General features: G+C 58.2%; 1 protein-coding gene across 4 annotated transcripts in view; it reads left to right on the plus strand.

The window, feature by feature from the left end:
* The first annotated feature begins 3,906 nt into the window (after positions 1–3,906).
* ITGB4 (integrin subunit beta 4) overlaps positions 3,907–20,370 on the plus strand; it is a 30,581-nt gene continuing 14,117 nt past the window's right edge. For 2 of the 4 annotated variants that reach the window (XM_007099752.4, XM_007099751.4), the window contains exons 1-22: positions 3,908–4,082; positions 7,672–7,760; positions 8,786–8,868; positions 9,111–9,212; positions 9,364–9,568; positions 10,084–10,180; positions 10,367–10,538; positions 11,924–12,187; positions 12,509–12,598; positions 12,881–13,003; positions 13,418–13,582; positions 13,760–13,836; positions 14,553–14,755; positions 16,699–16,802; positions 16,924–17,022; positions 17,197–17,326; positions 18,069–18,191; positions 18,291–18,397; positions 19,169–19,202; positions 19,378–19,569; positions 19,832–19,935; positions 20,250–20,308. In XM_007099752.4, coding sequence (XP_007099814.2) covers positions 7,682–7,760; positions 8,786–8,868; positions 9,111–9,212; positions 9,364–9,568; positions 10,084–10,180; positions 10,367–10,538; positions 11,924–12,187; positions 12,509–12,598; positions 12,881–13,003; positions 13,418–13,582; positions 13,760–13,836; positions 14,553–14,755; positions 16,699–16,802; positions 16,924–17,022; positions 17,197–17,326; positions 18,069–18,191; positions 18,291–18,397; positions 19,169–19,202; positions 19,378–19,569; positions 19,832–19,935; positions 20,250–20,308 — 2,612 coding nt within the window. In that variant the 5' untranslated portion in view covers positions 3,908–4,082; positions 7,672–7,681. Of the gene's footprint in view, positions 4,083–4,153; positions 4,230–7,671; positions 7,761–8,785; positions 8,869–9,110; positions 9,213–9,363; positions 9,569–10,083; positions 10,181–10,366; positions 10,539–11,923; positions 12,188–12,508; positions 12,599–12,880; positions 13,004–13,417; positions 13,583–13,759; positions 13,837–14,552; positions 14,756–16,698; positions 16,803–16,923; positions 17,023–17,196; positions 17,327–18,068; positions 18,192–18,290; positions 18,398–19,168; positions 19,203–19,377; positions 19,570–19,831; positions 19,936–20,249; positions 20,309–20,370 lie in introns of those variants that run through there. The other 2 variants (XM_055090326.1, XM_028499329.2) reach the window with 2 other exon arrangements.

A 20,370-nucleotide genomic window follows, 5' to 3' on the forward strand; every position in this document is an offset into this window, starting at 1 on the left:
GCGGCCATGGCTCACGGGCCCAGCCGCTCCGCGGCATGTGGGATCCTCCCAGACCGGGGCACAAACCCGTGTCCCCTGCATCGGCAGGCGGACTCTCAACCACTGCGCCACCAGGGAAGCCCCCAGGATACCTTCTATTAAACGTAGAAATGGAATATCACTACTCTTCAACCCCCAAAGAATAACTGATTCAAGCAAGGATCAACAATGGATGCTAAAACCCGTTCAGTGAAAATTTGTTGGGAAACGAGCAGGGTGACAAAACATCATTACCCCCTCTTAATTACTTCTTAATCATAAAGTGAAAATGTATTTTTACAGTGGAGAGAGATGGTGGTCACTTCCTCAGTCATCACTAACAGGGGGGCAGCTGACATCACACGCCACCCAATAAAACACAGCACCACCTCTGACCATCCTTGCCAAAAAAGTTTAAACTGAATCTAATCAGGCTTTTAGACTTAACTTCCAATTTACAGGAGGCTAAAAAATCAAGTCCAAAGACACCATGAGGAAGCAATCAGACAAATCCAGACAGTGAGACATTCTGCAAGTCAACTGGCCTGTCTCTTTAAAAGGTCAATTTTGGGGACTTCCCCGGTGGCGCAGTGGTTAAGAATCCGCCTGCCGATGCAGGGGACACGGGTTCGTGCCCCGGTCCGGGAAGATCCCGCGTGCCGCGGAGCGGCTGGGCCCGTGAGCCATGGCCGCTGAGCCTGCGCGTCCGGAGCCTGTGCTCTGCAACGGGAGAGGCCACAACAGTGGGAGGCCCGCGTACCGCAAAAAAAATAAATAAAAAATAAATAAATAAAAGGTCAATTTTTTGGGGTGGGGGGGTGGGTCGGGGAAAGACTGTTTTAGGAGTAAGAAAGATAAAACAATCAGATGTAGTGGGGGTTGATACAAGGTCTCTAGACAGGTCACCAAACTGTTCTGGTCACACATCCACTGTCTATTTATCATTTAAGTTATTTGTTTATAGAAATGCGTACCACTCTGCCAATAAGTGATGTACCTTGTCAAGCAAAAAACAGTGGATCATGTGGCATGTCCCTGGAGAATATGCAGCCCGCTTTGCAGGTCCACGGTTTAAACTGAGCTCGGTGAAGCAAGCAGGTGGTGTGTATCATTCCTCTGGAGATCCCCAGCACCTGGCATAAGAGCTCATTAAATGCTTGTTACATGAATAAATGATTGAACTAATGAGGGAGCAAGTCTGGCCTGCCAGAGGCCACAGGATGAGTGCAGGCAGGTAGGAGCTGCAGTCTGAGGTTCTTGGGCTTCTCCATCCTGTTCCAGGGACCTCAGCTATTTGGCAAAGCCTGCAGAAGGCAGCTCCACTACATACCGGGCTCACTCTGGCCCTAAGGCTGCAGAATGAGACAATGGGGTTTTTTGTTTTATTTGTTATAAAATTAATATGTACTACAATGCTCCTTAACCCTTTGGGGGCCAGTACCTATTTGGGAATTCAGTGTAAGGGAAGGATCTTCTTGCCAGCAAATCCACATTCCAATGTCAGATACACCTTGAGTTTTGCACATGATCTCAAATGGTTCATGGACCCCCAAGGTCCACACACAGGTTCCAGGTAATGAAACCCAGACTCGAAGAAACTCATGGCTTGGACTTCCCCAGTTGTGCAGTGGTTAAGAATCCGCCTGCCAATACAGGGGACACGGGTTTGATCCCTGGTCTGGGAAGATCCCACATGCCGCAGAGCAATTAAGCCCGTGCACCACAGCTACTGAGGCTGCGCTCTAGAGCCCGTGAGCCACAACTACTGAAGTCCGTGTGCCACAACTACGGAAGCCCGCGCGCCTAGAGCCCGTGCTCTGCAACAAGAGAAGCCACTGCAATGAGAAGTCCAAGCACTGCAACAAAGATCAGCCCCCGCTCGCCGCAACTAGAGAAAGCCCACGTGTAGCAACAAAGGCCCAACGCAGCCAAAAATAAATAAATTTTTTTAAAAAAAGAAGAGAGAGACTCACGGCTTCTCTTCTGAGGGCCTCCCAGGGATACACGTCTCATCTCAGCAGATACCAGACTTCAGCTGCCCTAGTCATTTTTTTTTTAATTAAAAAAAAAATTTTTAACTTTTCATTTTTTGGCCACGCCACATGGGCACGTGGGATCTTAGTTCCCCGACCAGGGATCGAACCCCCAGCATTTGAAGCTTGGAGTCTTAATTACTGGACCTCCAGGGAAGTCTCCCTAGTCATTTTTAAAAGGGTCTGGAATGAGGAGAGGAAGGGGCTGCTGAGCCCAGTGGGGTCTGTGGCATCGCTGCCTCTGGGCCAGGGTCTCCTTCTCTAGGAGGGTGTGTCAGCCGCCCCCCACAGTGGGGTGCATATCCCCTACCCCAACCTTCTAATGGATGGTGTCACAGGCTGCTCTCTGAGCCCCTATTTTCCAGCCTGCTGGAGTAACTCAGGTCCACAGGGCACGAGCTGGGTACCCCAACCAAACTGGGGCTCCTGCCACAGAGCTCCAGCATCCAGGAGGCAGCCTCTCTGAGTTCCTGGCCCGCGCAGAGCAGATCTCAGATGACTGGGCAAGGTGGCTGAGTGGTGTCTGTGGCTCGCCCAGTTGCAGTGGGCACTTGGTGCCCGCAGCCCGTCCACATCCGGCCCCAGCTGCTGCCATGGTCACTCAGAGCTGGTGGTGTATGCGTCTGTTTACAGGTGAGAATGCTGAGGCTCAGGGAGGCGATGTGGGAATCCCATTTGGGTCAACCACACGTTTACTGAGCACCTGCTATGTGCTAGGCACTGAGGAAGGTGCTGGGGATCGAAAGATGTGCTAGACTATGTCCGTCCTTGGGGTTCACAGTCCAACGGGGAAGAGACCCCTAAACAGATTATTTCAAATCAATGTGGCAAATTACGTGAAAAAAACATGCCCCAGGGGTACGCACAACGTAATCCAGCGTGCTAGGAGGTCGAGGAGGCTCCCTGGAGCATGCGACATCAGCACAATACCTTCAAGGATAAGGAGGATAAACCAGGCTGGGGTGGGGGTGGGAGGATCCCAAGCAAAGGCACCAGCCTGGTGCAAAACAGCCCCGGGTTGCAAAAGCATGCTGGCTTGAAGCTGCTTGGTGGCTGGTGGGGGGCTGCCAGCAATCGGGTTTTGTCCAGCATTGTTGGCAGGTGGGGCCAGAGAAATACACCCAGTTGAGGTCGGGGAGCAACTTGAGAGGGTCCAGCTCGAACACACTTAACCAGCAGCAGATGAAAGAGGATTGGAGGGGTCAGATTTGTGAACCAGCTTGTCGGGAACAGCTGTAAACGATTCGAGTGCCTACTCCACGTCAGGTGGGTGCTGCCTCTTGATGGGTATTATTGACACTTTAACAAGGTTCAATTAGCTTGCCTGAAGACACTCAGGGAACCAGTCCTTGCTCAGATCTCCCTCTGGGCACACGTGCGTGCGTTGGAGAGTGGGGGGAGGCCGAGGAGACCCGGTGAATGGCTGACCCGGCTTGGGGCAGCCCCGGGGCCCATCCTTCGCGCTGGCGCAGGGAGGAGCGAAGCGGTGCGCGCACTCGATCGCCGCCGGGCTGTGTGTCTGCGGCTCTGTCTAGATGGCTCCCAAGGGCGGTGGGGATGGTTCACAGGCTGGAGGAGAGAGGGCGGCAGTCCGAGAAAGGGGGCTAAGTAAGAGGCCACCCCCAGCTCGGGGCAGCCCGGCACTCGAGTCTGGACCCTGGGCTGGGGAGGGGAGGCGCCGCTCCCGGGGCCGGATCGGAGAGAGGGGGCTGGCTCCTCCCCGCCCCCGCCGCTCTGGGTCGGGGCGCGGGGCCGGGCTGCGCGGGAGCCGCAGCCTTTTCCGGGGGGCGGTCCGGAGGCGGCAGCGCCCGGCTCCTGCCCCGACAGGTGCGCGCCGCGCGCAGGAATGCGGTTTGCCTGACTCATCAGCTCCTCCTTCCTACCTGCCGCCCAGCCCATAAAGCGGTCCCCTCCCCGCCGCCGCCCGCCCTCCCTGCAGCCCGCCCTCCGGACAGTCCCGGCTCGCCCGCGCGCCTCATCCGGAGCCGCCGAGCGGAGCCCAGCGCGGGGAGGGCGCGGGTCAGCCCCGAGGTAGGTCCATCCTCGGACGGCGGCGGGCGGCCGGGGCACAGGCGCGGGGAGGGAAGGCAGTCCCTCCGCACGCCGCACGCTCCTCCAGTGCCTCGGGCCGCCGGGGCTGGGGGCCCATTCAGGGCCCTCCGAGGGGACAAGAAGAAAGTGAGTGCGCACCCCAACTGGGCAGACCCGCGGGGAGCTGATTGGTGGGCCGGGTGGCTTTTGTTTCCCCGGCTCTTCCCTACCTAAAGGCTGGCGGCCCGGCCCTTGGGTGGATATGAGGGAGAAGTGGGCAGGGGCCAGGCAGTGGCTGGCAGGCCTACTGGGCTGGGCCCCTCTGGGGTTCAAAAAGAAGCAGCCACCTAGAGGCAGAGGCCCTCCCGGCTTGGCTGTGTGGTGCCACAGTCCGTCTGGGGTCTGGGGAGTCCCTGACTCTCCTCTTCTCTTGGCCCTCCTCCCAAAGTCAGCTCAGGACACCCTTCCTCCAGGAAGCTCTCCTGACCTCATCCAACACCCCTGGAGGCTGTGCCCACCACTGTAAACTCCTCCAGAGCCAGCCCCCTTTCCCACCCCCTTAGCCCCGGGTGGGCCTCTGGTTGTAGGTGGGGGGGCTCTAGAAGGCTCCCAGAGGGCAGTGGCTGGGCTCCTGCTTCTCCCCCACGGCCTTGCCACACCCTGAGCCCAAGGGTGGGCATGGTTGGTGCTGCCTCGGAAGGAGCTGGAAGTGGAGACTGAGGGGCCCATCCTGGGGGGCTGAGTGGGGAGAGGAGAGCAGGAGGGACAGCAGGGAAGGAGCGCCTGTCTCCTTGGCCTTGATTTCTGTGGGCGATAGAGCAGCAGAAGGGCCGGGAAAGCAGGAAGGGAGAGAACCCTGGAGGGCGGGTGCACACATGCCACAGGGGTCCCATGGGTGGGAGGGAGGGCGGGTGTGGGGAGAGCGCCGAGCCTATGTTCATGTGGGTCCCAGTGTGTGTCCAAGAATATGCATGTCCCTGTGCCTGCAAGGCCTGGGTGTGCCACTATGTGATAGCAGTGGGTGGCAATTACATACCCGGGGACCCGGGTGGTACATAAAAAGGCCCTTGCAGCCTGGGGACCCAGAGTAGCCTGGAGAGTATGTTTCCCAAGGGCTCTGGCCAGCCCGCCACGGCCAGCCACCTCTTCCAATAAGCCCACAATCCTAACTTTTATGTGAAACCTTATTATTATTATTATTATTTTATTTATTTATTTATTTATTTTTGGCTGTGCTGGGTCTTCGTTTCTGTGCGAGGGCTTTCTCCAGTTGCGGCGAGCGGGGGCCGTTCCTCATCGCGGTGCGCGGGCCTCTCACTGTCGCGGCCTCTCCCGTTGCGGAGCACAGGCTCCAGACGCGCAGGCTCAGTAGTTGTGGCTCACGGGCTTAGTTGCTCCGCGGCATGTGGGATCTTCCCAGACCAGGGCCCGAACCCGTGTCCCCTGCATTGGCAGGCGGATTCCCAACCACTGCGCCACCAGGGAAGCCCAAACCTTATTATTTTTAACACCAGCAACTACTTCTAAAACTTTTTAGGGATTTTCCTTGGTGATCCAGTGGTTAGGACTTGGCGCTTTCACTGCCAGGGCCCGGGTTCAGTCCCTGGTCGGGGAACTAAGATCCCACGAGCTGTGCAGGGAGGCCAAAAAAAAAAACCAAACTTTTTAAACACAAGTTGAGTCAAACATAACACTCCTGAGTGCATAACTAGCCCCCAGCTGCCATTTTAGAGCCTCCGAGTATAAAGTGAAGGTTAAACGGGGCTTGTGCGCTGCCCGGGTCTCACCTGGGATATGGGGACAATGCAATCATCCCCACTGGTTCCTGTACAGATTAAATGGCAGTTATGTACATGAAGTGCTGGGCACTTGCCCAGTGTGTGCCCAGCCTGGGGGCACAGGAGGGTGAGTAAGAGCTGGGCTGGGCCTCCAGTGTCTGTACCTGCGTGTGTAATGGTGCCCCCGGGAGGCCTGGGTTAGCAGCCTATATTGTGTAGTGTGTGGGTGTGGTGCCTATGCCCCAAGGCTGCAGAAAAGTCATTTCCCCCAGGAAGCTCCCCCTTGGCTGACTCAGGGCTCCCTTACCCCAGGCCCCTCTTCGAGGGTGGCTCCTTCCCAGCAGGCTCTGCCTGCGATGTGTTGGAGCTGCTAGTGCCTCCTGGGAGCCACCTGCCTTGGAGCGACGGAGGCAATGCCTTCCTGCAACGCCCCCCCCACCCCGGCTCTCCCCAGCCCTATGGGGGCGTCAGTCTCCCAGAGCCTGGGGCTGCCCCTGCCTCACAAGCCAAGGACTGAGCAAAGATCCAAGGAGGGAGGGCCAGTAGGCATGGCATAGTCTTGGGCTGCTGGGTGACTAGCTCTAGAGAAAGAGGAGGGGGTCCTAACGTCAACTCTGCAGGCCTGGCGTCTATGGCCAGCCCCTTCTCTTCAGCAGGCTACCCATCTTTTATTTATTTGTTTGCTTTTTATTAATTTTTATTGCAGTATAGTTGCTTTATAATGTTGTATTAGTTTCTTGCTGTACATACCCATCTTTTCTTTTCTTTTTTTAAATATTTATTTAGTTGCACCCGGTCTTAGTTGCCACACGTGGGCTCCTTAGTTGCCACACGTGGGCTCCTTAGTTGTGGCATGTGAACTCTTAGTTGCGGCATGTGGCATCTAGTTCCCTGACCAGAGATCGAACTCGGGCCCCCTGCCTTGGGAGCGCAGAGTCTTATCCACTGCGCCACCAGGGAAGTCCGCAAACCCATCTTTAAAAGGCCTCGGGGACGCCAGTGCCTGCCCCGAAGGTCACTAGTGAGTTGAGATGGTTTAATGGTGAACCAAAGGCAGATGGGTCTCCTGGGGTGGCTGGCAATGTGTGTGCGTGTGTGAGTGGGCAGGAGGGCCTTTTAATCCAGCTCCAGGCTAATTTTTGAAAGGGTGATCTGCTCAGGGGCCCCCAAAACTCAACTCTGGGGCAGGCAGAGGTGGGGAGTAGGGTGGGCACCCTTCCTCTGACGGGACAGGCAACCATTGCAGAACTTAGCTGAGTGCAACAAGCCTCCTCCTTCCTTCCCCAGGCCCCAGATATTGGGAGGGGCCCCCTTCCTCCCGGCTGCGCCCTCTCACCAAGAGGCAAGTGGGCCAGGACAGAGAGGGGACAGGAAGGTGGAGCCAAGACCCTCTAGGGTGGCCCTGGCCCTGCCAAGCCTGACCCAGGCCACTGGGTTCTGAAAGGCAAATGAGGAATAAGCCCTGTTCTGCCCTCGGGGAGATCAGCACAAGAGACCTGGCATTGGGACAGGCTCAGAGCCCAGAGTCCTCAGTGGTGAGAGGGTGGGGGCCTCCCTGGGCAGGGCATAGGCCTGCAGGACATCTGGCCACTCCAGAGACGACAAGGAAGAGGGCAGTGGAAAAGAGGAGTCAGGGGCCCTGGGCCCTGCCACTTGCAGGCCAGGTGGCCTTGGAACATCACTAAAGTTCTGTAGAGCCTCAGTTTCTACATCTGTGCAATGGGAATGATGGAGCTTAGACAGGGACCCAGTGAGCTGACACATGGACCAGGGCTGTCAGGCATGGTATGTCGATTGTTGCTGTTATACAGGAGGAAGAGGATGGCAGGGCCGCATCCCAGCTGGTGGACCAGGCTGCTGCTGGCAGCCCTGCTGAGCGTCAGCTTCCCCGGGGACATGGGTGAGTCGGACACGCCCGTGCAACACCCCTCTCTGGCGGGGGCTCAACTTCCAAGGCACTGCCCTTAAGTGTGTGTGGGGGGCCTCTCATGGAGTGTCTTACCCAGACACTCACTCGGCCATTCAACCAACAACCACCACCCACTTTGAAGCCTGGGGAGCCATGAGCCTGAGCTGTATGGCCTAAGAACACCCAGGGGAGGAAGGAGACTTGGTCTAGAGGAGGGAGAAGACGTCCACTCAGAATGGAGGCGCTCGCAGGATGTACTGAGGCTTGGAAAGCTGAGTGGAAAAGTTTTAGAGGAATTTGGAGGAGAGAAAGGTGATCATCACTTGCCCTGTGAGTGTCTGCCGTCGGCAAAGGGCTGGAGCCGGCTCCTACTGATGAAATTTTGCCTGTCAGTGGAGATCATGCTGATAGCTTGAAATAGAACATGGTGGGAACATTTACACCCTGGAAATTGGCAAATGCTGCAAGTCAGGGCTTCCCCGCCCTCTGCCGGAGCCCTCTAAACATTGACCGTGCACCGTTGCCTGGAGCCCAGGAGACCACCCGCTAGTGCACATAATAGGTCCTTACTGTGATTTTAACTGAACAAAACCAAAGGGACTCCCAACCTTTGGAGAAACTGGAGTTTTACCTCATTCATTTACTAACAACTCACTGTGTGCGGGGCTTGGGCTAGGCACTGGGGACACAGGGATAAACAAGACAGAATCCCTTTTACCCTGGAGGAGCAGGTGAAGGGGGCGGTTAGGGTGTCCCCGCCAGCAAATGGGCCAGCGCCTCGGTCTCAGCCCCCACCATCCTTGCCTCCAGACTTGAGTGGAGAGTCCGGTCTGAGACCTGGCTCTGCGGGTTTCTAGCCGTGCTACCTGGGACTGACCACGTACCTGCTGGCCTCCATTTTCCCCCTCTGTAAATCGGGAGAGAATCCCCACCTCTTTCAAACGAGGATGCACGAGGGAAGGGCTTGGCAGTGGGTGGGGCGCGCCTCAGTGGGCACGCCCATCTCTGCTCCCCAGCGAACCTCTGCAAGAAGGCCCAGGTGAAGAGCTGCACGGAGTGCATCCGCGTGGACAAGGACTGCGCCTACTGCACGGACGAGGTGCGATGCTGCTGGGGCCCAGCCTGGGCCACCTTCCCAACCTGCGTGCCCCACCCCGCTACACCCCACGCCTGGGCTCTGGCCCACACTTGCCCCGCCCTCAGCCCAGCCTCAGGCCAGGCGGTCGTGGGAGAATAGGCAAGGGTCAGGAGAATCGGGGTGGTGGGGGGCAGGATAAATCCAGGGTTAGGACAGCCAGGGGAAGGGCACTGGCCCTCCTGACTCCATCTCCTTCCGGCCAGATGTTCAAGGAGCGGCGCTGCAACACCCAGGCAGAGCTGCTGGCTGCGGGCTGCCGGCAGGGGAGCATGGTGGTCATGGAGAGCAGCTTCGAGATCACAGAGGTGCCCAGAGTGGGGGTCGGGGGAGCTGGGCCCTCCAAGCTCAAGGCTGGCTGTTTGTGGGAGGCTATCGTGTCCCCTGGCTGAGCTGAGAGGTATCTCCATCAGATCTGGAGAGACCCTCCAGCCAGGTGTCCCTCTCCCCTGGACACAGGAAACGCAGATCGACACCACCCTGCGCCGCAGCCAGGTGTCCCCCCAGGGGCTGCGGGTGCGGCTGCGGCCGGGAGAGGAGCGGCACTTTGAGCTGCAGGTGTTTGAGCCCCTGGAGAGCCCCATGGACCTGTATATCCTCATGGACTTCTCCAACTCCATGTCTGACGATCTGGACAACCTCAAGAAGATGGGGCAGGATCTGGGTATGGCGCGGAAGACAACAGGGCAGGGCATGGAGAGAGTGGCCTCCCCCAGATGGCTGGGCACCTGCTCAGGAGGCCAGGGCTCAGGCTAGCTGCACCCACTCCTCAAGGAAGGACAGGACATCTGAGCACCCCAAGAACTCCTTCCCCCCATTCTCAGAGGCGGGCCCTGTGCAGACCCCGATAACCACTCGGGAGTGCAGAGAAGGTCCCAGCCGGGTGGGAACCGGAGCCCTCTGGTCCTTTTTGTTTTTTTTGGATGTGCTGCGCCTCGTGGCTTGCGGGATCTTAGTTCCCTGACCGGGGATTGAACCCGCGCCCCCTGCAGTGGAAGCTCAGAGTCCTAACCACTGGACCGCCAGGGAAGCCCCTCCTCTGGTGCTGACACGGAGGGCACCAGCTGCCGTGAGGCTGAGGTTAATCCCCAGCTCTGCAGACGGCCAGCCCCCGGCCCCTGTGTTGATGTGGGGTTCTTGGGGCTCAGCCGCGCCCTCTTTTTTTCCGTTGATGCCCAGCCCAGGTCCTGAATCAGCTCACCAGCGACTACACGATTGGATTTGGCAAGTTCGTGGACAAAGTCAGCATCCCTCAGACAGACATGAGGCCCGAGAAGTGAGTGACCGAGTGGGCAGGGCTCCCGGCCAGGTGGCCCACGCCCTCTCCACCCAAGCACTTCGAAGTCTTCAGGTTGAAATGAGCCAAGGGGGCGGTCCCTAGAGAGGGTAGGCAGGGGGTGGGGGGACGTCTTCTCCCCTGACTTTCCCCCTCCCTGACTCTCTCCTTCCCACCTCCGCCCAGGCTGAAGGAGCCCTGGCCCAACAGTGAACCCCCCTTCTCCTTCAAAAACGTCATCAGCCTGACGGAAGACGTAGAGGAGTTCCGGAACAAGCTAAAGGGAGAGCGGATCTCAGGCAACCTGGACGCCCCCGAAGGAGGTTTCGATGCCATCCTGCAGACGGCCGTGTGCACCGTGAGTGCTGGGGCAGGTCCTGCTGGCCTGGACCCGGCTGTGCTTTTCAACAAGGGCATGAGCTGCCCACTGGCCTGCTCTGGAACCAGGCTGGGGCCCCCATGCCCTAAGACAAGCTCAGACCCACTGGGGGACCCTCAATTCCAATCCAGGTTTAGAGGTATCAGGGCCTGAGCAGTCACAGCCTGGTTTTGTATTGGCCAGTGAGGCGGACATGAGTCTTGGGGTTCTGGAATCTTCAGTGCCCTGAGGCCAGCCTCCCACCCAATCTCCCTGTTAAGACCCGTCTCCAGCTGTGCTGGAAGAGGGCACTTCTTTTTATGTGCACATCAGTTTTTTCATTAAAAAAATAATGTATCGGGCTTCCCTGGTGGCGCAGCGGTTGCGCGTCCGCCTGCCGACGCAGGGGAACCGGGTTCGCGCCCCGGTCTGGGAGGATCCCGCGTGCCGCGGAGCGGCTGGGCCCGTGAGGCACGGCCGCTGAGCCTGCGCGTCCGGAGCCTGTGCTCCGCAACGGGAGAGGCCGCAACAGAGGGAGGCCCGCATACGGCAAAAAAAAATAAATAAATAAAAATAAAAAAAATAATAATAATGTATCCACAGACAAAAAAGAAAATTCCCTGGCAGTCCAGTGGTTAAGGACTCAGCACTTTCACTGCCTGGGGCCCAGGTTCCATCCCTGGTCGGGGAACTAAGGTCTCCCAAGCCACATGGCGTGGCCAAAAAATAAAACAAAATAAAAAATTTAAGAAATAAAAATGAAAATAATGTATCCATATTACAGACAATTTGGAAAACAAAGAACAGAAATTGCCCATAATTTCACCACCATCCAGCCACTGATACCCCACCAGCATATTTTGTTCCCTTTTCCTTATTTTATATAGTTGGAATCAGTGTACGAATAGTTCTGAAACTAGCTTTTTTATTTTCACCTAATGCTATCATAAACATTTTCTCTTGTAATACCTGGTTTTCAAAATCATCCCATGTATTTCTCAAACAAATTGCCACGTGCTGCTTGCTGTACCTATTTTCACTCTTCCGTTGAATGCTGCATGGTGTACGTTTTTCTCCGCAGTTGAGATATTCTCGCAGAGTGGTTGAGACCTTGTGGGGACAGCTGGATGAACCTGGTTCACATCTTGCGTGGTGCCCCCTGTGGGCACGGCCCCTGCTTCTGTTTCCCACTTCCCGCTGCTGGTTTCTGTTTTTCCCCCTCATCGCTCATGTGCTGTCTGTCACGTGCGTCATTCATGGGGCGTCAGGCTGTTAGTCCTGTGTCCTCGCTGAGCCCCGTGTTGGGACGTGCTTTCGCTGTCACTGTGTATGACGCTGTGATGAGTGTCCCCTGCTCCACGGGCACCCCTCCTCGCTCTCCCCAGAGGGACATCGGCTGGCGCCCCGACAGCACCCACTTGCTGGTGTTCTCTACCGAGTCGGCCTTCCACTACGAGGCGGACGGCGCCAACGTGCTCGCTGGTATCATGAGGCGCAACGACGAGGAGTGCCACCTGGACGCCACGGGCACCTACACCCAGTACAGGACACAGGACTACCCGTCGGTGCCCACCTTGGTGCGCCTGCTCGGCCAGCACAACATCATCCCCATTTTCGCGGTCACCAACTACTCCTATAGTTACTACGAGGTGCGGGGGCCGGGGCCTCACTGGGCAGGACGCGGGCGGGCGGGAGGGTCCGTGGAACTTCTCAGACACTCCCATCTGCCTCCCCCGCTTCCTTCCCCAAACTTGGGATGGGCCCTGGTGGGAAGAGGAGCCCACGTGCCCATTCCCCAGCCCCCCTCCCAAGCAGGTGGGGGCTAAGAGCACAGGCTCTGGAACGCACAGCAGGCGCCAGGCCTTAGCTTCCCCGTCTGCCAAGTGAGTGAACCCCAAAGGTGTATGTCTGGATTCAAAGAGATGACGCTTATGGGAGGCTGAGCCCCGGCCTGGCATTTTCTCCTGCAGAAGCTGTCCTCGTATTTTCCTGTCTCTTCGCTGGGGGTGCTGCAGGAGGACTCCTCCAACATCGTGGATCTGCTGCAGGATGCCTTCAACGTGAGGGCTCTGCAGTCTGAGCCTTTCTGGGGCGGGGCTGGAGAGAAGGCTGAATGGCAGAGGACTGGGAAAGAGGATAGGAGGGGGGAAGGGTCTTCTGTAGTCCTTGAGGAGCGCCCCCTGGGCCTGGCCCCAGGTTCCTGCAGGCTCTTCTCCCTTGACCCCCGCCCCCCCGCCAGCACCCCAGGCCTCCGTGTAGGTGGGAGTGCAGCACAGACAGGCCAGGCCAGGGTGGGTGAGCCCGGGGTACCCCCAGGCCATTGATGGCCTGCTCTCTTTTAGCGCATCCGCTCCAACCTGGACATCCGGGCTCTGGAAAGCCCCCGAGGCCTGCGGACAGAGGTCACCTCCAGGATGTTCCAGAAGACGAACACTGGGTCCTTTCTCATCCGGCGCGGGGAAGTGGTACGCCTCCGTGGGGGTCCCGGGGCAGGGGACGACGGGCACGGCGCCCTGCGGGGCGGGGTCTACCTGAACAGAGGTCCAGAGCATGGCCTCCGGAGTCAGATCTGGGTTTGAAGCCCTCTGGATCAGCCCCTTGGCTTGTCCTCACCTGTAAAGTGGAGACCAATCAGCTTGGAGCTCAGGGTTGCTCAGATGCGTGAATGGGCCAAAAGCAACCCTGGTTACCGTTGGTGCTATTGTTACCGTGGCTGTGCCTGGAGGGAGCAAGTTCGCAGCCCTGAGGAAGGGCGGGCAGGGAGCTGGGTGTCAGGGGCCAGACACATCCCTGGAGCTTGAGGGCCTAGAGACTTCAGGCGCAACTGCCCCCTGGTGGTCTGTCCAGGCCTGCCTTGTCTGACAGTGGGGTCCCTGCAGGGCACATACCAAGTGCAGCTGCGGGCCATCGAGGACTTGGACGGGACTCATGTGTGCCAGTTGCCAGAAGCGGACCGGAAGGGCAACATCCATCTGAAGCCCTCCTTCTCCAATGGCCTCAAGATGGACGTGGACATCATCTGTGACGTGTGCTCCTGTGAGCTGGTATGATGCGGCCCCGCCAGGTCGCGGAGGGAGGGAGAGGCTAAGCCGACCGCCCCAGGGCCCTGAGTAATACAGCAGAGCATCCTGTGGCCACAACTCCCTTTCGGGGTGCCCTGAGGGGCAGCGTCCAGCATCCCTCACCGCCCCCCCAGCCACCCCACCATGATTTCATTCCAGCAAAAACAGGAGCGGTCATCTCACTGCAGCTTCAATGGGGACTTCATGTGCGGACACTGTGTGTGCAATGAGGGCTGGTGAGTGTGGGAGGGTGAAGCCAGCACCCAGGATGCCAGCAGCTCCCAGAGAAGGGGCTGGGCACACCATGTAGGCTGCTGAGGGTGGGTTGGCAGCTGGGCATAGAAAGGGCTAGGAAAGGGGTATGTCTAGTTGGCAGGTGGATTCAATTCAAAGCACTTTGAAATTCATGGATATGGGAATTCCCTGGTGGTCCAGTGGTTAGGACTCAGCGGTCTCACTGCCGGGGCTCCGGGTTCGATCCCTGGTCGGGGAACTAAGATCCTGCAAGCCGCATGGCGTGGCCAAAAAAAGAGAAATATCTGGATATATAGGATTACCTCTGGAAAGACGTGTAAGAATCAGGGCAGTGGTGGCCATTAGGATGCTGTGGGTCGGACACAGGAGGGAGACGTACTTTACCCTCCATCCCTTTTGGACCTTTAGTATCTGAGCCATGGGCATCTATTACCTGAGCAGAAGGGAGTCATAAGAGAATGTTAGTGAGAGTAAGGGCTTTTCAAGCTTCAAGACATTGAATAAGTTTGTCATGACTTGAGGAAGGGACAGGGGGAGGGTCTCAGGGGACTGAGGTTTGAGTCTCAGCTCAGCCCCTGCTGTCTACGTAACTCAGACCCACAGGGGCCCACTTAGAGCCTCAGTTTCCTCATCTGTAAAATGGGACGGTGAAAGCCTTCCTGCTGCGCCCTGCGGAAGTGACTGTCTTCTCCCGCAGGAGCGGCAAGACCTGTAACTGCTCCACTGGCTCCCTGAGTGACCTGGCGCCCTGCCACCGGGAGGGAGAAGACAAGCTGTGCTCGGGGCAGGGCGAGTGCCAGTGTGGCCACTGCGTGTGCTATGGCGAAGGCCGCTATGAGGGTGAATTCTGCGAATACGACAACTTCCAGTGCCCCCGTGCCTCCGGGTTCCTCTGCAACGGTGAGCTATTGGCCCAGGTGGGGTGGAGCCGAGAGGGTGGCCTGGGTGTCCAGCCCTTGCCCCCCGCCTCCGGTTCTGCCATCAGAACCCATGTTGGGAGAGCCTCGCTGGGAGTCGGGACCCCCATGTTCAGGCCCAGCCCTCCTCCAGATTCCCTGAGTGCCTCTCCCAAGTCCAGCCCCAACCTGGACCTCTCTCCTCCTCCACAAACTTGATGCCCAAGGCCCCTGCCAGCATGAAATCCCCACTGTGGAATGTCCACCTGAGGTCCTCTGCCCCATGCCCACCCCCTTCTCCACTCTCCCATCCCACTAGAGTGGGTACCACCCAGCTCAACCTCAGTGATCGGTGGCATATGGCATGGCGATCTTTCCTCTCTCGGAAGATGCTACATCTCTAGCAGACAGGGCCTGGAGTGATGCATCCTCTGTAGCCCCACAGGGCCTAACACAGTGTGGGCCCAGGCCATGGGCACATAGGCTGGCCAGGGCTTCCTGAGCTGCCAGGGGTCACAGAACCCACAGGGGCCACATGGAAGTACTGAATGGGTAAATGGAGGAGAATGAATGAAAATCCACTCACCAAATACTTATTAAGCTCCAACTGTATACTTGCCACGGGGGGTCAAGACCCTACTTTTCTACCCTTTCCTCCGTTCTTGCTTTTGTCTGCCATTTCTTCTCTTCACCTGCCCGCCCCAGGGTGTGCTCAGAGAAATGAAGGGAGAACCCAGGACGTCTGGAGAAAGGCAGACATTTGGCACAGGCCAAGCTGAGACAGGAGGGGAGGGAGATGCAGCCAGGAAGGAGGCAGGGCCAGAGTGCGAGGGGCTTGGGTTCCAGTCCAGGATGGGTCCAGTTTTAGTCTAGTCCAAGCTTTTTCTTAAAAGGCTATACATTAAATATTTTCAGCTTTGTAAGCTATATGGTCTCCGTCACAACTACCAAGCTCTGCCGTTGTAGCAGAAAGCAGCTATAGGCAAATGAGTGTGGCTCTGTTCCAATGACACTTTTGCAAAAGCAGGTAGTGAGCTGGATTTGGCCCACAGGCTGTAGTTAATCAACCCCTGTTCTAGTAAGGGTATTGGACTTCATCCTTTGGGCAAAGGGAGTCACTGGTGTTTTTTTTTTAAATAATTTTATTTATTTTTGGCTGCATTGGAACTTCATTGCTGCGCGTGAGCTTTCTCTAGTTGCGGTGAGCGGGGGCTACTCTTCATTGCGGTGCACGGTCTTCTCATTGCAGTGGCTTCTCTTGTTGCGGAGCACGGGCTCTAGGCACGCGGGCTTCAGTAGTTGTGGCATGCAGGCTCAGTAGTTGTGGCTCGTGGGCTCTAGAGCGCAGGCTCGGTAGTTGTGGCGCACGGGCTTAGTTGCTCTGCAGCATGTGGTATCTTCCTGGACCAGGGCTCAAATCCGTGTCCCCTGCATTGGCAGGCGGATTCTTAACCACTGCGCCACCTGGGAAGTCCTCACTGGTGCTTTTAATTTCATTTTCTAACTCTTTATATGTTAACCTTGTATCCAGCCACCTTGCTAAACTCTCTTATGAAATCTAATAACTTATTTCTAGATTCTTGCTATTTTGTGACATGTTTCTGATACTTGCAAATGATGACTGTTTTTCATCTCTTACTTTCCAAAACTTATGTTTTATTTCTTTTTCTTACCTTGTTGCATTGGCCAGGACTCATTAGAGGTTCTTAAACAGGGGAGACACATGATTGGGTTTGTGTTTTGGGGTGATCGCCCCAGCTGCAGAGTGGAAGGTAGAAGGGCACAGTAGAGCCGGAGAAATGGAGAGAAGGGAGTTCCAAGAAAGCGACGAAGAGATGGCTCTGCCCCTGGCTGGAGACATCCTAGCTCCTAAGGCAGCTCCAGCCAGTGGGCAGCCTGGACTGCGGGTGCAAGTGTGCCTCTCATCTCCCCTCCCCTTCTCTGCAGACCGGGGACGCTGCTCCATGGGCCAGTGTGTGTGTGAGCCTGGCTGGACAGGCTTGAGCTGTGACTGTCCTCTCAGCAATGCCACCTGCATCGACAGCAATGGGGTAGGCCTGGGCATGAGGCAGACAGTGGGGGGGCGGTGGAGGGGGCCCCAATCAGGACCACCCTCCCTCTCAGGCAGGGGTGGGGGCACAGCTGGCTCACTGGTGCCTCCTCTTGACTCAGGGTATCTGTAATGGGCGTGGCTACTGCGAGTGTGGCCGCTGCCACTGCAACCAACAGTCGCTCTACACAGACACCATCTGCGAAATCAACTACTCAGCGGTGAGGCCAGATTCACTGGGTATGGGCATGGGGACCCCAGGCACAGGGCAAGACGGACAAGAGGGGCTGAGCCTGGTGCCAGAGGACCTGCCCAAGGGTGTGACGTGGTGGGAGAGGGTCTGGCAGGGGCCGCCGCCCAACACAGTGCCCGTCTGGCCCTCTTCGCCCACCCAGATCCGCCTGGGCCTCTGTGAGGACCTGCGCTCCTGTGTGCAGTGCCAGGCGTGGGGCACCGGTGAAAAGAAGGGGCACACGTGTAAGGAGTGCAGCTTCAAGGTCAAGATGGTGGATGAGCTTAAGAAAGGTATGGGGCAGGGAAAGAGGACTAGGCAGGGGGGCTTCCGATGGGGTAGGTGGTGTCTCTCATCTGGGCAGGGCTGTAGAGCTGGGTAGGGGGCTCATAATCCAAACTGAGGAGATGCAGTCTAGAAAGAGGAGTTCCAGACCTGGGAGTGGTCACAGAACCCAGACAGGTCACGCAGACCCAGGTAGGGGACACACAGTCTGGCCAGGGCACCCAGACCTGGGGAGATGGCTTCTGGCTTGGGCAGGGGGCAAAGAGCTGGGTAGGGCCATGAACACGGCAAAGGCACATAATTGGGCCGTGGGGGCACACAGCCTCCTTTCCTCTAGGTCAGAGAAATAAATGTTCTAGAAGGGACTTCCCTGGCGGGCCACTGGTTAAGACTCCGCACTCCCGCTGCAGGGGGCGTGGGTTCGATCCCTGGTCGGGGAACTATGATCCCACATGTGGCCAAAAAAAAAAAAAAAAAAGAAAAGAAAAGAAAAGAAAACTGTTGTAGAAGCCCAGCTCCTGAGTGATGCCCAGGGCGGGCACAGATCTGCAGCCTTTGACGCTTCTGGAGGGCAGCCCCCGCCTTGCCCCATCTGTGTGCACAGTTTGCTGGGAACTTGGAGGTGCCTCCCACCCTGTGATGGGCGGGGTGGGCCCCAGAGTAGGGCCGTGGTGAGGAGCGGCCACCTCACCAGGCCCTAAGGTGCTCCGGGGTGGGGTTGGGTGCCCTGCCGACCGTCTGTGGGGGCAGCGGAGGAGGTGGTGGAGTACTGCTCCTTCCGGGACGAGGATGACGACTGCACGTACAGTTACACCGTGGAGGGTGATGGCGCCCCCGGGCCCAACAGCACCGTCCTGGTGCAGCGGAGGAAGGGTGAGCTGGAGGGCCGGCCGCGGGGATGTGGGTGGCCTGCCAGACCCCGGCGGGGGAAATGGCGCCGACCCCCTCCTCTTCCTCCTCCTTCCTCCCTAGACTGCCCTCCCGGCAGCTTCTGGTGGCTCATCCCGTTGCTTATCTTCCTCCTGTTGTTCCTGGCACTGCTGCTGCCACTTTGCTGGAAGTACTGCGCCTGCTGCAAGGTGCGGGCTCCCCCAGCGTCGCCCCCGCGTCTCCACCCGCCCCCGGGGCCCCTGTAGGTGGCAGAGGCCAAGCGAACCCACGTGTCCTGCCCAGCCCTGGTGCCCTCCCCACCCCAGCCTCTCACTGTGCCCAACCTCAGTGGCCGGACACCTGGGAGCCCCTGCCCGGGGGTCAGCCGCATGCAAAGGGTCATGAGAGCTAACAGGGAAGGAAGGGCTCTGCCCACCAGGAGCTGACAGTCTACTGGGGAGGAAAGACAGGAGACAGGAAGACATGGAGGATGGCATGGCATGGGATACTGAACTGCGGGAAGCAGAAGCAACACTCTGCAGGAGCCCCCCGTGTTGTGGGGTATTAGTGTGTGTTACAGCGAAAAAGAGTTCTGTGATCAAACACAATTGAGAAAGCGGTTTCTTCTCTGCAGGACTTCTCAGAGCCTTGGATCTAGTTGTATGAATAGTGAAACCGTAAGGGGAAGGAATTCTGTGCTTCCCAAATGGCTTTGATCACAGAGCCTTTACTTTCCAGAGTATACAGCAGGACCAGGGTCCCCTGGCACAAATTTGGGGAACCCTCTGCCCCCATCGCCCTCTGTACCCACCTCGTGTGCCACACACCTAGACCCCTGCAGCTGCCTGGATATCCTGGTGTCTGGGAAGGCACCTTTGCCCCCTCCGGACCGTCGGCGTGGGTGGCAGGTGGTGGCAGAGGGGCTTACCTAGGCTGGGGTGGCTGTCTCAGCCCTCATCCTCACCCACCTTGTCTCCTAGGCCTGCCTGGCCCTTCTCCCGTGCTGCAACCGAGGTACGGGCCAGCATCAGCAGGGGTGGTGGGCTTCTGCCCGCTCTTTCTTCCAGCTGGGGGGAGGGGAAGCGGGGGCCGAGTCTGGAACAGAGGCGGGAGGCCCCGGGGTCCCACCTGCAGGGGTGTGGTGGGGAAGGTCTAGGGAGCGGCCCAGTGAGAGGACCCTGTCCCGCAGGCCACATGGTGGGCTTCAAGGAAGACCACTACATGCTGCGCGAGAACCTGATGGCCTCGGATCACCTGGACACGCCCATGCTGCGCAGCGGGAACCTCAAGGGGCGTGACATGGTCCGCTGGAAGATCACCAACAACGTGCAGCGGCCTGGCTTTGCCTCGCATGCTGCTGGCATCAACCCCACGGAGCTGGGTGAGGCCCGGGGCTGGGCACCGCAGGTCTTGGTGCTGCCCTCGGGGCCCGGGGCATGTTCACCGCTGCTCCCGGGTCCGGGATCACACCATTCCTATTTTCTCTGGGTACTGGGTGCAGGCACAGGCCTGGCTGCCTTCTCTCCTCCCTGACGGTGCTATAAGCCTCAGGTGCTCCCCTATCCAAGCATGGCTCCTGGACGGGGCTTCTGCGGTGCCCACTGTGCAGGGGGCTGATGACACCCCTCCCTGCCTGCCCCTAGCGCCCTACGGGCTGTCCCTGCGCCTTGCCCGCCTTTGCACCGAGAACCTACTGAAGCCTGGCACCCGAGAATGTGGCCAGCTGCGCCAGGAAGTGGAGGAGAACGTAAGGGCCAGAGAAGCCGGTCCCAGGCGGCTGGCATCTCCGGGCTGGGTGTGAGCCAGGTGGCGGGAGAGCGGAGGGAAGCAGCTGGGGAACCTGGATTTTTCCGGGCAGGAAAAAGGGACTCCTTGGACATGTGCCTGGCCTGGGATCATCCTGGGATCTGTTCCCTGTACATGCTTCCAGAAGGGTAGAGGCAATGTGCGTGCCCATGGCCACGCCCCCAGCCCAGCCCGAGAGGTCCTCTGGGCCTGGATGGCTCTGGGTGGAGAGGCTCCCCCAGGGCCCGAGCCTCACAGCCCTCCCTTGCCTGGCAGCTGAACGAGGTGTACAGGCATATCACAGGCGCGCAGAAGCTCCAGCAGACCAAGTTCCGGTGGGTCCTGGGTGCCCGGGGTTGGGTGAGGGTGCTGCCCGTATAGCCAACGCCACGGGATC

This window comes from Physeter macrocephalus, chromosome 14, assembly GCF_002837175.3.
Source record: "Physeter macrocephalus isolate SW-GA chromosome 14, ASM283717v5, whole genome shotgun sequence".
Classification (NCBI taxonomy): Eukaryota; Metazoa; Chordata; class Mammalia; order Artiodactyla; family Physeteridae; genus Physeter; species Physeter macrocephalus.